The sequence below is a fragment of the Geotrypetes seraphini genome, chromosome 2, assembly GCF_902459505.1.
Source record: "Geotrypetes seraphini chromosome 2, aGeoSer1.1, whole genome shotgun sequence".
NCBI classification, from domain to species: Eukaryota; Metazoa; Chordata; class Amphibia; order Gymnophiona; family Dermophiidae; genus Geotrypetes; species Geotrypetes seraphini.
In genome coordinates, this window is record NC_047085.1 from 267,859,365 (window position 1) to 267,877,405 (window position 18,041).

General features: G+C 42.3%; 1 protein-coding gene across 2 annotated transcripts in view; it reads right to left on the reverse strand.

Moving 5' to 3' along the window:
• The window catches only part of LOC117353555 (polypeptide N-acetylgalactosaminyltransferase 4-like), a 244,923-nt gene that overhangs the window by 209,656 nt on the left and 17,226 nt on the right, over nucleotides 1-18,041 (reverse strand). For both annotated transcript variants that reach the window (XM_033929612.1, XM_033929611.1), the window contains exons 2-3: nucleotides 8,221-8,285; nucleotides 7,670-8,110 (exon numbers count right to left, since the gene is read on the reverse strand). In XM_033929612.1, coding sequence (XP_033785503.1) covers nucleotides 7,670-8,055 — 386 coding nt within the window. In that variant the 5' untranslated portion in view covers nucleotides 8,056-8,110; nucleotides 8,221-8,285. The remainder of the gene's footprint in view (nucleotides 1-7,669; nucleotides 8,111-8,220; nucleotides 8,286-18,041) is intronic.

Genomic DNA, 18,041 nt, shown 5'->3' on the forward strand with positions numbered 1-18,041 from the left:
GTCTCCCCTTCCCTGCCAAGCTGTTCCTTTCATTTTTCATATACATACACTATATACATAGCACATATAAATTCTCAAAATTGACACATTTTGATCATTAAATTGAAAATAAAATCATTTTTCCTATCTTTGTTGTCTGGTGATTTCAAGAGTCTCCTTCCTTCCTTTCTTCACTCAGGCCCAATTGTCCCTTTCTATTCCCTCCCTCCCATGTCCCAAGTTTGTGCCCCCTCATTGCCTTCCAGCCTTTGTCCTTCGTCCACCCTGCCGCACCAGAGCCTGCCTTCCACCCTCCCTGCCACGCTGAAGCTTGCCTACCCTTAACCTTACCCAACCTTAAGTTTTGAGAATCTGGCCCCGAGTGTGGATTCTGGAATGCCCACAACAATGCCAATTGTCATGCCAATAAAGTTTCCTGAATTTGAATCTCCCAAGTTGGAACAGAAAACAAAGAAATCAAAACCCTACTTTTCAAAAAATTTATCCAGATATCTTAACCCAACCCTTCCCCCTCCTCCTAGATAAATTCTCCCCCAAAACCTCCACTTAAATAATCTCTTCCTCCCCAAAACACCAACCAAGTATTCAGATCCCTGAAATGTAATGTAATCTTATTTGTACTCTAACTGTAATCTATTTGTTATATCACACAGTAACGTACAGTCAATTTAATATCCAATTTGCAAGTTCTTCCAGAATTAATCCAGGTACCTCTCCTCCCTTGTAACCAAAAAAAAAAAACAACAACAAAAAAACCCAAAACTGTTGTAACTTCACTGGAAATGTCCAGTTAGCTCTTTTGTAATCTGCCTTGAACTGCAAGGTATAGGTGGAATAGAAGTCCCTAATGTAATGTAATGTATATTTTATATTTTAGCAGTTACCAGGAAAAAACAAAAACAACTTCCATCTTCTAACTTGCAAACTGGGCAATCAAGATCTCCCAGTCCAGGGCTGGCTCAATATGTTAAGGAATCCTGGATCTACTCTTCTGTTTTGGCACCCATGCCCCTGGCCCAAACTCACTCTGTTTTAGCACCTCCCATGCTCTGCATCCCCAGGCCTGTTCCCTCCTCCCTTCTCTGATGCTACTACCTGGTCCTGACAAGACACAGCTTCATAGGCCAGCTGCCGCAAGGAAGGAAGTCCAGCATTAGTATCAAGCAGCAGCATTAGGACTAGAAGGGACCTCCTTCCCCTGTTGCTGATTTTGATGCTGGTGCTAGCCCTCTCTCCTCACAGCAGCTGGCCTATGAAGTCACATCCTGTCAGGACCGGGCAGCAGTATCGAAGGAGGAGAGTGTTCAACCCACTTCTCTTTACATCCATATTTACCCAACCTTGTCACCGATTCCTCCTCCTCTGCCCCTGGTCCGCTGCCGCTACTGCACCGCAACTCCGAGAAGGGAAGGGCCAGTGTGCAGCAATTGCACATTGCCAGCCCATAAGCCTTCCCCCGACATCAGAACTGACGTTGGGGGAAGGTTTGTGGGCCGGCGACGTACAATCGCTGCACGCTGGTCCTTCCCTTCCAGGAGTTGCACCGTAGTGACGGTGAGCAGGGAGCAGCGTCTGCAGGCAGCTGGGCGGGGAGCAGTGGCGGGGGCAGAGAGCAGTCAGCCCACATACCCCTAATGAGTGGGACATTTTAAACAGGTACAACGGGATGGGTGAGGGTGTTTACAAAAAGTTACCTTCGCTTCAGAAGACGCACCGAAATTTCCACCCAATTTTGGGTGGAAAAAAAAGTGTGTCTTATGAAGCAAAAAATATGGTATATTTACCTTAGCTGCAGGGCATGCAGATCAAAGAAAAGTAGAATGAGCCCATTACAATGCAAAAGCCTTGAAAAAGTGCCAAACTGCTGCTACTAACGACAAAAATAGTGAATGGTTGCCCTAAGACAGAACTTAAACAATGAGGCCCTGATTCTGTAAGTGGCGCCTGCTGCATGTCAATAAGAATTGCAGCTCCCAAGGACCTTAAGCCCCAGAAATGTAGGCCGGAAATGTCTCCATGATGGCCGCGGCCTGACTTGTCTGAGCTGTACGCTCAGAAGCCTGCTAGGGATACTTGCTTGTTACTTGCCTTTTCTCTTCTTTAAGCGTGATGCCAAAGCAGAGAGGGAAGAGCTCTGCTGGGGCCTCACGTAGCCCTTTATTGGCCAGCTATGGCGACATAGAGGGGCTTTTGCGGCATCTGTAGGTCACCCCTTCTACCTTATTGGAGACGCTCCCGCTGGAGACGCCCCGGAAAAGCGGAACAGCGGTGGTGTCCTTGGGACCCGATACCATCCTGACTCCTGATGTCAGGGCTCCGCCTCCACGCCCTCAGAGCGCCAGCTCCCTGCGGATGGAGCAGCGCCTAGGAACAAAGACGCTGCAAGTCCATGAGGCCGGGGAAATCTTCAACAGAGGAGCTATGCCGGATTTGTCTCTTGTCGAGGGAAGTCCGAATTTGGATCTTGAAGTAACGTTCTATCGTGGAGATGGTTCTTCCCAGGAGGAAGTACAGTGTGGGACAGAAACAACTGATCAGCACTCTTTGGGAACATTTGCTTTTCCTTAAGTCCAGAAACCCCAAGAGGTAACTTTAGATTCCATTTGGGACCTTGTAGCAAATCTGCCTGCATTAATGAATCCTCAATTTCAACTTATGGATAATCAATTAAAGGCTCAAGCAAATGATATTAAAGACTTACAATCTGGAATACTTGAATCTAAAAATTCTGTGGATAAAGTGATTCAGGAATTGACTTCGGTTAAAAAAGATTCAAGAAACTTTGATTAAAGATAATTTGAATCTTAGGAGAAAATTGAAATCCTTGGAAAATCTGTCATGCTCCAACAACATTAGATTAATTAATTTCCCTAGAAGTGCTGCTTATTCTCCTAGGGAATTGTTAGAAAAGATTTATGAGGGAGGTTTTGGAGATTACCGAGGAACAATTACCTCCTCTATCCCAGGTTTATTACTTACCAGCAAAACTTCAAGATCAGCAGCAAGGAATTGCTCCTGACTTAAATGTATCAGAATTGCTTGAACTTGTTGAAAGTGAAACTGTTACACCTGCTACATTGTTACTTACAGTAGCAATGGCACCAGATAAAAATTGGCTTATGAAGTGTTTCTTTAAGAATAAGCAGAAGTCCTTTTTAGGTTTAAAAGTACAAATGTATCCGGATTTGGCCAGGGACACCCAAAAACGTAGGAAAGAATTTTTGTTGTTGAAACCGGGGGTTCTGGCCTTAGGGGCAACTTTTTACTTACGTCACCCTTTTAATATGTAGTGCGATATCTTTCACAAAAATATGTATTTTTTGAGCCTGCTCAGTTGACATCTTTCCTATCGCTGTCATGACTGGAGAAGGAAAATAAGATCTAAAGATAATTTAAAGCCCAATATAGAGATCTTAATGAGGTGATTATTTCAACTTGATTTCAGCCAAATCAATGATCTAAGTTCTTCATAAATATTTCTTGATTCCGTTAAGTTTAATCTTGGAAACTGTTGAGAACTAGGGCTAGATTAAGCATTTATTTGTTGCCTTATGTATTATTTTGCTTTAAAAATTACTCTATGCTTAAAGCTTTATGTACAAGTTTATGCTTGATTGTTTTATTATGAATATGATAAATAATAAAAGAAAAAAGAAATGTAGGCCAGGATTTTACAAGCCAACATTTCTAGCACCTAGGGTCCTTGCTGAATTGCAGCTAGAGTTGCCTAGTGACACCGAAGCCCAGTGCCGCCCCTAAACACACCCTTTTTCAGGCTTTAACGTCACTAGGTGACACTAGGCACCATGGACCTAGGTGCCAGTCCCAAAGGCTGCCTAGTGTCACCTAATTTTCATTTCAATCAAATTTTTATTCTATTCATTCAGAGTTGCCATTTGTGTCACATGAGCTTCAATACATTCACCATTGGTATACTAATACATCAGAACAGTAAGTTTTTATACAGTAGGTCTAATATGTATATTTTTATTAAGTAAAGTAGATGGTTCCCTGATCCCCTTGCTACTTTAGTTTTCATTTTTATTATTTCATTGTACAATTCTATTACCTCTTTATGATTTTATTTGACATTGTTTTAAAGCATAAATGTTCATCTTATAGTGTTATTAGCAGTTTCTACATGTACATATTATGGGTGTATGTATTAAGAGTTTTTGTGTGTGTTTATTCTGTTATTTTTATTTAGTATGACTCCTGATGCAGGCCTACTGGCCAAAACACGAGTCGTGTCAAGTTATTTATGCTTTCATCACAGCGTTGTCCAATAAAGCCTGATTGGTGATTGTTTCCAAGTTTCCATTTGTTCGGTGTCCACTCTGTACCTTATGTTGCTGGTGTCTTATTCACGGAGAGTTTTTGTTCTTCTGTACATCTGGGTGCACATCCCTCCTTTAAATACTGGCATTCTCAGAACAAAACTCTACACTTCTTTCCATTGAACCTTAGCTGCCATAGTTGAATATACACCTCACTGCAGATCTCAGCATCATCTGAAAACAACAACTTCAAAAGGTCCAACACATACCTCTGAAATTTCCATTATGAGTACATGGATCAGCCCTGAGACACTCTCCCTAGCAATTCCTCTTTCCTTCTATTGAATTTCAGTCATGGCTTCCTTCTATGGTCTATCACTAAGCCAGTTTTAACCCAGTCTGCCAACAAGTGGTCAATTACTGGCATATTCAGGAGACTCTTAACTAAGTGAGCAAGTCTGGGGCAAAATCTTTACTGAAATCTAAGTATGCCACAGCTAGTGCCTACCCCTGATCTAATAATCTGGTGAAAGAAATTTGACAGAGTCTCTCTCTGGTGAAAACCATGCTGCCTTGGATTCTGCAAATCAATGAACTAAAAGTACTGCACTTTTTTTAGTGGTCACTCCATTGATTAATTCACAACTGTGCAGAGATGAATTAGCCTGTATCCTTCACGCCAATTAGAGAGTTGCGCGGGGACAGAAATCAAATCCATCCCCGCCCATCCCCGGTAGAATCCGACCTGTCCCCGCTAGGAGTCAAACCTGTCCCTGCCCATCCACGCTGGAATCAAATTCATCCCCACCCGTCTCTATAAACTTCAGAAGTAGTTATTTCATTTAATTATGCTACTGAATTAAAGGCTCTGGTAGAGACCTATTTACATGTACTATTAATTTGGAAATATTAATTGGGAAGAATACATACTTGAACGGGTTTCTACCAGAGCCTCTAATGTACATATAAAATACTCAGCTGATGAGGACCCCCAAGCTATCAGCTGAGGACTTCCTCTGCAGTAGGTCGGGGGTCCCTTTTGCCAAGCTTGGCAGGCAGCAGTAGCGTCCCTGAATCACAGATGCTGGCACCTCAGTGGCTTATGGTTGCTGCCAGCGACTGCTGCAATTGGTGGAGGGGAGTTCTGGCCGTCTCTAGAAGAGATCCTCTGCTAGCAGTACTTGGGGATCCCCATTAGCCATAGCAAGAGTTGTCAGCAAGTATTTTAACACTGTAGAAATAAAACCAGAAATGTATTTCCTTTTCTTTTGAACACAATACAAAGACATTTGCTATATACATTTCCCAAAGCTAACATATTTTAGTCAATAAATTCTGTTTTTTTTTACCTTTGTTGTCTGGAGAATTAATTTTCCATCAAGTTGGTCCCAGTTTCTTTTTTCCGCTTTCTCATCTTCTGTAAATTTTTCTGTTGCTGTCCATTGGTTCCTCCAACCATGGTCCATCATTTATCCCTCTCTCATCCCCCGGACCATGTCAGCATCTTTCACCCCTGCCCACCAGCCCAATTACCAACATTTCTTCTTCTATCACCCCTCTCCAGCACCCCTCTCCAGCACCAACATTCCTCCCTCTAGCATCCCTTTTAATCTGGCCCACTGTTCCCTTTCCACCACATTTCTCCCTCCCTCCCTATAGCCAAAAATTCTCCTCTCTTCCATTCCCCATGTACACACCCACACCCAATTCTCCCTTTCTAATCCCTCCCCCACCTCAGCATCTCTTTCCCTATCTTCCTCCATCCTCTCTCCAAAGTTTATGCCGTGTCCAAAAACGCACACCCTCCCCCCCTTCTGTGTCCCGCATTTGCCTCCCACATTCAACCCCTTCTGTGTCCTGCGTTTGCTTCCAGATAACAGCAGGGGTTGGAGGCAGCTCGAACTGAGAGGCTCGTCTTCTTTTCTTGCCTGTAGCATGAACACATAGCCAACCAGAAGTCTTCCCCCGACATCAGATCTGACATCGGAGGGAAGGTTTTGCGTCAGTGCAGTAGGTCTAATATGTAGGTCTAATATGCAGTCATGTGCAGCGTGCAGGGCCCGTTTGGAAATACTGGGCGCTCATGTCCTGAAAACTTTCTTTGCACAGCGGATCCATTTTGTCACCACAAGCCACAGAATTGAGGAATTTCCCCCCCCCCCCCAAGTTTTTTTGCAGTGATTTCTTGCTCCAATCTGCCCACAATGCCTCTCTCCAGCATCTGGCACTGTCCAGCCTCTCCGCTGCTGCCCTTCCTGAACTTTTGAGTGGTGTGCTGCAGCCAATTCCACGGGGAAAGGGGCACCTCCTTCCAGGACCATGGCTTCTGCCAGCCCATCTCCATCCCCCTGTGCACGGACATTGCCTACAACCAGACCATCCTGCCCCTATATACTGAACATTTTTCCATAACTGACACCACCAAAATAAAGCAGTAAAAGCCCAAACAAACCAAGTCTGGTCGGGTTTCAGCCTAGCAAATTCTCTGGTGCCTTTCCAGTTACTGTTACCTAGTAATTAACTGTAGACCTGCTGGGCCACATGAACCAGGAAGACACCGGCCTGGAGGTGCACCAGTTCTACCCGCTGGTGAAAGTGCACTGCACCCCGGAGCTCAAGTTGCTCCATGTACACCCTGGCGTGTATGGTGCTGGAGCAGGCCATCCCGCCGTGCCAGTCCATCTGCGAGCAGGCGCGGCAGGGCTGCGAGGCTATGAGGAACAAGTTTGGCTTCCAGTGGCCCGAGAGGCTGCGCTGTGAGAACTTCCCACGGCTCGGGTCTGAGCAGATCTGCGTGGGGCAGAACTACTCGGAAGACAGGGGGGGGGAAGGCGCTGCTCTCCACCACTGCTCCCCCACTCTACAGAACACCCAAATGCACCACCTCTGACCACCCTTTCCACTGCCTCCGGGCGCTCAAGTTGCCCGCCTACCTCAACTACCAGTTCTTGGGGGGAGAAGGACTGCGCAACCCCCTGCAAGCTACATGTTCTTCGGCCAGGAAGAGATCTGCCCGCTGCTCTGCACGCTGCACATGACTGATGCAAAGCCTTCCCTCAACGTCAGCTCTCATGTCAGGGTAAGACTTCCGGTCGACTACGTGTGCGTGCTGCAAGCAGGAAAAGAAGAGGAGCCTCTCGACTCAAGCTGCCTACAACCCTGTGGGATCTCTGAGACCATGAGGAGGCATCCCCACGGGATCTCCATGACCCAAGGGGGCATCCCCACGGGTCCCGCGGTATTCCTGTCATCCCCATTCCCGTGCAGCTTTCTAACTCCAATCACACCAGAATCAACCAAGGAGGTGCCACTGTTCTTTTTTCTCTTCATAAGTAGCTTTGTCCTCTGCTGAGAGCAGTGGAGATCAAGCAGTAGTTACCATATATACTTACTCGGGCATGCGATTGTCTTTTATGTGACGATGCAAAGATATCCTGTCACTCAAATAAATATTGATAGCATATTTTTCAATACTATCCTCCATCTGTTTTTTTTCTTCTTCAGTTAGCTGTAGATGGGCAGCTTTGCCCCACTCTCCTGGAAGATTAGGGTCTGGTGGAGGCCGTTTATAGACGGGTTGGGCCAAGTCCTCTGCTGACTCCTCCATATCAGAAACAAGTCTCTCTGACCTCGTCTTTGTGGTACGTCTGTCATCCACAGTAGAGTCAGTAAATGGAGGAACAGATCGTTCCAATATGACATAAACCAACATTACCATGCCAAGCAGCAAGCAGCTCGTGCCGACCCATGCCCACCTCCAGTTAAGATGTATCTGCATTGCATGTGCTGTTTCAATGAACTGGCAGGAATCTCTACACAAAGAGGATCTGTACCTGTGTTTTACAAAAAAAAAAAAAAAAAGACAGTTGTACTGGAACAATTTTAAATAGCTCCTAGTTACACTCTGAGAAGTCAATAATAGCGGTTTCTTTCTGATACTCACTACTGGTAAACAGTTGCCAATATGGGATGGAATTCAAGCTATGCTGCTTCTTGTCATTTCCAACTCTGAAAGATATAAAATACAAGATACCTCATAGTAGGAGGGACTACTGGTCAGGAGTGATGCTACTACAAGCTTAGATTTCAAGGATATTCTCTTTTTATTTATTTTACAATATTTATGTTCCGCACCAACCAGTATCCTAGGCGGATTGCACATTAAACACCTACAATAAACACAAAACATCATTATATTAACAAAACTCAAACTAAGGGCTCCTTTTACAAAGGCGTGCTAATGGTTTTAGCACACGCTAGCCACTTTTAAGCAGGCGGTAATTTTTGGGCTAGAGTGCACTATAGCACGCGCTAATCTTGTGCGTGCGCTAAAAACACTAGCATACCTTAGTAAAAGGAGCCCTAAATTTTTGTTCACACATTTCTCAAGATAAGTATTCAGTCTCATAGTTAAGACATAAGGGCAGTGGAGTACTTAGCATATGTGACATCCGGGGCCCATCATTTTTTGACACACACACACCCTCCCCCCCAATCTGTATGAAAAACATGATTTTTAGTAACAAGCCACACATCACACATGAGTACCTAGGAAAAGGCAGCATCTTACATACTGCAGTGAGAAGTACATCAATACACCTATTGTAAAACTAAACAAGCCAGACTAGTACAGATCAATCCTACACAGTCAATCCTAACAGAAAACCATGTCTTTCAAACACACAGAACACAGAAAACACCTTCGCCTAGTATGGAATATGTTACAAACCTGTGTCATAAATTAAGATCCTGCAAATGTTCTCTGGATCCATTCCCTTCATATCTATATGAGAAAATTCTTACTCAGGCCATTTCATCTCTTACCAAACTTATAAATTCTGCCTTATCATCAGGTCTTTTTTTTGCAGAGATGGGTCACATTGTTCCGTCCCCACTATTGAAGAAAGTTGACTTAGATCCATCCTCACCGTCTAGCTATCGACCTATAGCGAATATTTCTCTACTGACCAAAATGTTAGAGTCCATTATATTTGCTCAGCTTTCATCATATTTAGAGATTTTCCATTCTTTTATCTTGCCAACATGGATTCAGACCTAATCTCAGTACCGAATCTCTACTGATCTCACTAATCTCTAAGGTTCAGCAATTGCAAGCATGCAATAAGTTTGAAATTTTGTTACAATTCTATCTAACGGTGGCCTTCGACGTCGTTCACCATGATATTTTGATTTACCAACTTTCTGAGATAGGTATTGATTCCACAATTTTAGACTGGTTTTCAAAATTCTTACGATCTCGCTCATATACTGTTAATATGAACGACACCATGTCATCCTCTTGGAAGCCTTTAAACGGAGTCCCGCAGGGATCACCTTTATCACCTATTCTTTTCAAAATCTACAAAACTACTTTGAAACTTTTTCTTTTATCCCCCTGCGAAACACTATTTACGTATGCAGACAACATCTTTGTTCTCCGTGAGATTGACTCGAACCTCAATAACTTCGTTGGGAATATAATAGAATGTATAATGAAACTTCAGTCTTGGGCCCTTACTGTACAAATGAAACTGAACGAGTCCAAAACAAAGTTACTTTGGCTTGACTCAAAATTAGAGCAACTACCTTCGTCCATTTTGTTGCCTTCAGGATCCTCACTGCAAATCGAATTCTCAAGTAAAGTTCTGGGAGTCATTATAGATTCAACACTTTCATTCACCAACCATTTTTTTTTTTTAATCTTTATTTAATTTTCACATTATTGAATTTTCACATCTGTCAAAAAGAGCAATATAATATACATACCATAACAATAAACAATTAAGCACTTATACTCAATCAGTATCAATACAACAATAAAAATAAAGACCCTCCAACCAACCAATATTACATCAAGGAATCACATAAAAGATATACCCACCCACAGCCCACCCCCGGATGTGCAAATACTATACCAGCAAAGATAAGGATAATCAAAAAACTATAACAATTTTACAAAAGACGTCAATGGACCCCATACCAATTTAAATATTTTAGTATGCCCTATATTTATAACTTAAACATAAGTTTGCCCACCAAAAAGTGAAATTAAGATGATCCCAATTATTCCAGTTACGGGTGACTATTTGCATAGCTATCCCTGTCATAATTAAGAAAAGCCGACATTTATATCTGTCCATGGGGGGCTTAATATGCAGTATTGCTCCACATACGACTACCTCATATGTCAATGGAATTGCAGATTCTAGTATATTATTATTATGTCCCCATATCAACTTCCAAAAACTGGGTATCAAAGGACAATAGAACAGTAAATGATCCAGTGTTCCTATGTCTAGATGACAGTGCCAGCATCTATTATATTTAGAACTGTCTAACTTATGTAACCTAACAGGGCTCCAGAAACTTCTATGTAACAACAAAAACCATGTTTGTCTCGTACATACTGATGCTGTACATCTCATCCTCCCAAGTACAAATTTGTGGCCATTGAGTTGCAGAAATATGCTGCTTAATCTCAATGCTCCAAATGTCTTTAAGACTAGTTTTTGGCTTTTTATTCAAGAATTCAGATATTAATTTATACCACCGGGTGGCCTGATGTCCTAGCAAATCTTTCTGGAAGCATAAAACCTGCAAGCTATAATGATTTTTTAGATTTCACCAATCAGGGAACCCCTTTGAATGGCTTGTTTCAACTGCATCCACTTGTAAATTTGAGACCTTGAAATACCAAAAGATTGTTGCAGTCGTGAAAATTCAAGCATTCCCATTTGATATAACATTATCTAGTGTTCGTATGCTTGTCTGCATCCAGTGCTTCCAGGTGATCTTAGACTCGCCAATTTGAATCTTGTTTAAATCTTTATTGATTTTCAAATTTTGATAGTGCAATACAATTGGTAAATCATAAATACTGCATAGAACGCACTAATAACTATACAATTATTACATTAAACAATCATTTACTCCCATCCTCATCTTAATTATTAATACAATAAATATGATGCGATTTCAATATTATAATTAAATAATTTCCCTCCCCCACCCACCCACCCTGAATATGTAAAGAATCTAATGAAAAGGAAAGAAACATGACCTTTACTGTAATGCAACAAAAGTAGTCAATGAACTCCATACATCATTAAAGGACTTACTAGTCCCCAAACATTCCCCTGTCATTCTTTAATACTTATATGCGATACACACGGTGTCAGGTCAAAAGCGCGCCGGGACAAAGGCGCGCCCAGACAATTGAGCGCAGCGCGCGCCGCCACACCGCTCTAAATTACTGTTTTTAGTGCTCCGACGGGTGTGGGTGTGGGGGGGAACCCCCCCCCACTTTACTTAATAGACATCAAACCGCGTTGTGGGGGCGTTGTGGGGGGTGTGGGGGGTTGTAACCCCCCACATTTTACTGAAAACTTCACTTTTTCCCTGTTTTTAGGGAAAAAGTTCAGTTTACAGTAAAATGTGGAGGGTTACAACCCCCCAAAACCCCCATAACGCCGGCGTGATGTCTATTAAGTAAACTGGGGGGGGTTCCCCAACAAAACTCCCCGTCGGAGCACCTTAAAACTGTAATTTAGAGCAGCGCAGCAGCGTGCGCTGCGCTCAATTGTCAGCGCACGCTTTTGTCTTTCGCGCCGTTGTCTATGAACCGATACACACATTTACCCATCAAAAAGTCTAATTAATCCTGTCATGGTTTGAATCTTGGAGTTTAGCCATAAGGATTGACACATGGACTTCTCTACTGGAATTTCTGATAAATCTATATATATAAAATCGGAGGTATGTATGTGTGTATGTATGTGCCACGATCACGCAAAAACGGCTTGACCGATTTGAACAAAACTTGGTATGCAGGTCCCTCACTACCTGGGCTGATATGTTCTGGGGGTATCGCGGCCCACCTGCACACGTGGGTGGAGCTACAAACAGAAAATCATATTTCACCCATTCATGTCAATGGAAAAAATGTAAAAAGCTGCCATTCTCACAGTAATTCAAAAACGGCTTGACCGATTTGAACAAAACTTGGTATGCAGATCCCTCACTACCTGGGGTGATATGTTCTGGGGGTCTCTCGGCCCACAACTCTATGTTGCTTGCTCAAGGGTGGGTTCACCCAACAATTTATATGTTCTTGCTCCTGGAGGTGAAACTAAAAATGTTGTTTATAATCACGTTTTGCATTAGTTGTATTGTATTCATTTTGTCAAATATTTCACATTATAATTTGAATATTGTACTTTTTATTAAGCTGTAAAACAATAATTTCAATTACCACTATAAAGTATCTTTATACCCGTGCAACGCCGGGGCATCAGCTATTGTTAATAAATTTCAAGGTTTTCCAAGTGTCAAATATAATACTATTTGTCCTTAACATAACAAGGTAACTTGATACTCAACACATGAAACAGCCGTAATGGGGACAAAATTTGCCACTCTAAGTACAACCAATCAGGAAGATGTTCCATGAGCTCAGGAAGGATCCAATACATACTCTGACGCATTATATAGGCCTGATGATACCTATAAAAGTTTGGGAAATTTACCCCACCTGCCATAACTGGTTTTTGTAAAGATACTAAAGCAATTCTAGCAGTTTTACCAAGCCAAATAAATTTGGTAAGAATGCTATTCAGCTTCTTGTAAAAGGACCCCTGAAAATAAACTGGCAACATACCCATTTGGTAGCAAACCACAGGCAAAATCATCATCTTAACCGTTTGGACTCTCCCCCACCAAGACAGATGTAGTGAGTTCCATTGCTCACACAATTCTGAGATCTTTAGCAATAAGGATTTTTCATTTACTTTAGTCGTTTCTTCCAGCGTTTTCTGAATCCAAATACCTAAATATTTTATACCCTCTTCCTTCCAAAGAAAAGGGAAAGTGTCAAATAATCCTTTTGGACAGTGTACGTTTAGTGGAAGAACCTCCGAATTGCTCCAATTTATTTTATAACCTGAAAATTTTCCAAATCTGTCAATCAAATCTAGTAAATGTGGGATGGTAGATTCAGGATTCCTCAAATGAAGCAAAATATCATCTGCATAAGTAGAGACCTTATATTCCTGACCTGCATAAGGAATACTCTGTATCTCTTCTGCCTGTTGAATAGCCAATAGCAAGAGTTCCAGAACAATATCAAATAACAAAAGAGATAATGGACTCCCTTGTCTAACTCCCCTCTCCATGCGAAAACATTCTGAAAAAGTATTATTTATATATAATCTGGCAGAAGGGGAACTATACAAGGTTTGAATCATTTGTATAAATCCGGAACCAATACCAAGCCAATCCATTGCTTGATACATAAAGGTCCATTTCACACAATCAAAGGCCTTTTCTGCATCTAAGGACACAGAGAAGGCTGGATCATCCATGACTTTCATCAAATTTAACATATGAAAAGCCATTAATCAAAGAAATAGGCCTGTAATTTGAAATCAACATGGGATCTTTGGCTTTGGTAAAACTATAGTTAAAGATTCTGCCATAGTACCTGTAATACAACCTTTAGATAGTTGTGCCTGATATAAATTTAACAGATGAGGTAATATGGTAATTTGGAATGATTTATAGAACTCTACTGTGAAACTATCACCACCTGGAGCGGATCCAACTCTAAGGGACTTCAATGCTGTTTGAAGTTCTTTCAGAGATATAGGCACCTCAAGACTTCCTTTTATATGCTCTGGAATTTTTGGTCCCTTAATTAGCTTTAAAAACTCTAAACCCTCAAGTTCTTTATTTGAATAAAACTCAGAAGAATATAAAGCTTTATAAAAGTTCAAAAATTGTTTTAAAATAGATCCAATTTGAGAATATCACCCTTCTCATCTATAATAGCCACAATTTTTACTTTTCTTTTTTGCTTTGAGGTAATTAGCTAATAATCTTCCCACTTTATTCGAGTTTCCATAATACAGAGCCTGTTGAGAAAACAAATCTTTCCTAGCCAGTTGAGGAAATCTCATTGTATTTATATTTAGCTTTTAAGAGGGCCTGTAATTTGTTCCCATTTCAAGGCCAATTGTGACTCCAAATCTTTAATATTTTGTTCCAAATTAGAAAATTCCATTTTAAGTTATTTCCTAACATATGCTGAATATGATATAATTTGCCCCCTCATTGTAGCTTTAAAAGCATCCCACAAAGTTTCTAAAGAGATTTCCTCTGTGGAATTCAGTTGAAAGTATTCATTCATTTTTAATTGAAATTTCTCAAGGAAGTTTGAATCTGCAAGCAATGTATTATCAAATCTCCAGACAGGTCTATTACAATCTTGTTCAGCAAGTTTAAATTCAATCCACACTCCAGCATGATCTGATAAAACAATCGAATCTATGCTGGCTTTTGTAACCTGCTGAGTTAGTTGATCTGAAACAAAAATAAAATCTATTCTTGGAAATGAATTATGTACATGAGAACAAAAAGAGAATTCCTGAGTAGTGCTGCCCGATTCAGGAAAAAAAAATTCGATTCGATTCAGCCTACTGAATTGGTTTTTCGATTCGATTTTCCTGCACAATTGGGTGTTTATTTCAAACATCCTGGTGGGTTTATTTTATAGCCTCGTCACCTAACCACACTGGCACTGTGGTGTAAACAAAATAAACAAACAAAAAAGACTTTTCCTCTCTCTCTTAAATCCTAGCTCACATTTGCGGTCTAACACCAGCTCTGGCAGGAAAACGTTTCAAATCTGACATATTGTAATCACAAAAGGAAAAATAAAATTAGTTTTTCTACCTTTTGTTGTCTGGTCATTCAAATCTTGTTGGTCCCAGGCTCAGATTGTCTTCTGATAACTTGCTTGCCAGGATCTGCTTCTTTCTCCGTTCTAACCATCCATCTGCCATCTCTGTCCTCCCCTTCCATTTCCCTTCCCTCCCCCGGAGGTCTGGCATCTTTCTTTTTTTTCATCTCCATCCACAGATCCATCTTTTTCTTAACTACACTTTCATCCAGCATCTCTCTCTCCTTCCCCACCACCCCAGGGTCCACCATCTCTCCCTTTCTTTTCCCAACTACCCTCCTATCCAGTATCTCTATCCCCCCTCCACACCATCCCTTGTGCCCAACTTCTCTCCCTAAATCCATTATCCATAATCTCTCTCCCTCTCCTCTATTTTTAGACCCATTATTTCTTCCCCCTCCCAAAGTCCGGCATATGTACATCTCTTTGAACCCCCCTTCCCTCCCACCGTGTACTTCTACACCAGAGCCCTCCCTCCCCTGATGGTCTGTCCCCCCCTGAAGGCCTGCAGCCCTGCACCTACCCCCTGAGGCTTGTACCCCCATCCCTGAAGGTCTGTCCCCCCTCTTGAAGGCTTGCCTATCCTCCCTGAAGGCCTATGCCACCATCCCTGGGCCTGTCCCCTCTTTGAAGGCCTGTCCCCCCTTAAAGGTCTGCACTGTGCACCCCCCTTAAAGGCCTGTTCCCCCTTAAAGGCCTGCACCCCCCCAAGGCCTGTCCCACACCCTGAAGGACTGCCCCCTCGAAGGACTGCCTCCCTCCCCGAAGGACTGGCCCCCTGAAGGCCTATGCCACCATCCCTGGCCTTTCCCCCCCTTAAAGGCCTGTTTCCCCCTTAAAGGCCTGTTCCCCGTTAAAGGCCTGTTCATCCTTTGAAGGCCTGCACCCCCCCCAAGGCAGTCGTTCGGTGGGGCAGTCCTTCGGGGAGGCCTGGAGGGAAGCTGGATGCAGCACTTCCCGACTGACCCTCCCTCTTCGCCCTCTAAAACAGGTGCGGCAGCTGCCAGCCAGCAAGAGCAGCGCTGCCGCTCCTGCTTTAGGGAGCAAGGGAAGAGGGTACGAATCGGGAAGCCAATTTTTAAAAAATTTAAATCGATTTGAATCGATTCACCCGAAGTGAATCAGTGAACCGATTCGAATCGTGAATCGGGCAGCACTAGTGCATACCAATATTAAAAGGGAGAGAGCCTTAGCCAAGCCCAAAGCCAATGTCTTAGCCAAAAGTTTTCCATCTACATTGATTAAAGAAATAGGCCTGTAGTTTGAAACCAATGTGGGATCTTTATTTGGCTTTGGTAAAACTATAGTTAATGATTCTGCCATAGTACTTGTGATGCAACCTTTAGTTAGTTGAACCTGATATAAATTTAACAAATATGGTAACAGGGTATTTTGAAATGATTTATAAAACTCTATCGTGAAACCATCCCCACCTGGAGCGGATCCAACTCTAAGAGACTGCAATGCTGTTTGTAATTCTTTTAGTGATATTGGCTTTTCTAAACTTTCTTTTGTATGTTCAGGAATTTTTTGTCCCTTAATTAGGTTTAAAAATTCTAAACCATCCTTATATAATGATTTACTATTTAGAAAGAGTTTTATTTAATTTGGGTTGTTTAATTGTAATAATATAGAGGGGAAAATTAAAGTAGGATGCCTGGGGGAGGGCTATGGCTATCAGTCTGAATATATGTCTTCAAGTAATCAAAGGATAAGGAGGGTGGGGATATGGGAGGGAAAAGGGATAGATTTTTTTTTTCACTGAGTTTGGAGTTTTTCAGAGAGATGTTGAATCTCCCGGGTCAGACGTCACGTCATCGATGTACGTGTGACGTGTGATATGCGGTTGTTAAATTATAGAAGACGTTCCCTTTGGGTCAGCACCATTTTCAACTTTGCCATTACATCTGAGGCCAGTGTACAAGATTTTACTGAGATAGCCTGGCTGGTTCCTGAAGAAGGGGGTTTTTCACCCTTGGAACGGAGTCCTGTTGGACGAGCTTCATCGTGGCTGGCTATTGTTTCTATTTATTGGAGAAGCTAAGTACTTCCTATAACTGATTTAGCGTGTATCTGTGCCTTTTGGCTGATTTTGGTAGCTCCAGCTCCCCGGATGGAGGGCAGAAACAGCCTTTACAACTTATTAATTCACATTATTTATTAATTTGTTCACCTTTAGCACACAGGTTTGTGCACTGGTTCACATATTTATTGCACACAGGGTTAGCCCGAGGATATTTCACAGTTACTACCCGTGAGTGGGTTATACTTGTGATAGCTGGTGCTTTTGGGGTGTTTCCCCACTGCATACTGTGTGACTGAGGGCTTTCTCTCACCATTATTAATACTATTGGTTAGATATAGTTGTTGGTGCTGTCTCTTTTCCCCACCCTTTTCTTGCCTGGGGCAGGGGAGATTTGTTTTTGTTTGCCACTTTGAATGACGACATGGCGGATATGGTGAGTGAGACTCTGACTCTATCCTGCTTGACCAGGACTAGTTTGTCTTTTCATCAAACCAGTTTGGGGAGTTTTAGTGCTCCCTGGGACTATGAGGGTGTGGCAGTTGTGTGGAACCAGGATTTGTCTCCCTCTGAGCAAGTCACAAGGGAGGGCCTCCACCTTCTTATGAAACATCTGCCTCAGCTGATTCGTTCTATAGTTTTGCAGGAACAGCAATACAAGTTTCTTCTGCGGCTGTATGTGTCTCCATACTGGACCTATGTTTCTGGGTTTGCATCACATGCCCGGTCCACCCTGGTGGGCCTGCTTCAAATGATTTTGTCCTGCGACCGACTTCAGACCTTTTGGTCTTTTCTTGCTCTGTATTTACAAACTATATTGAGTAAGCGGATTCCTCTGCGGGCAGATATTTTAATTTTTTCCCAAGTTACTACATTGAGCTTGTCTAGAGGGGGGTAATTTGCTGTTACACAAAGCATCCTTGTATTGTGGCGTCAACCTGAGGCGCCTAAGGTAACGATGTGGAGAAATGAACTGTTTACCTTATTAAAATTTGAATACCTGGAT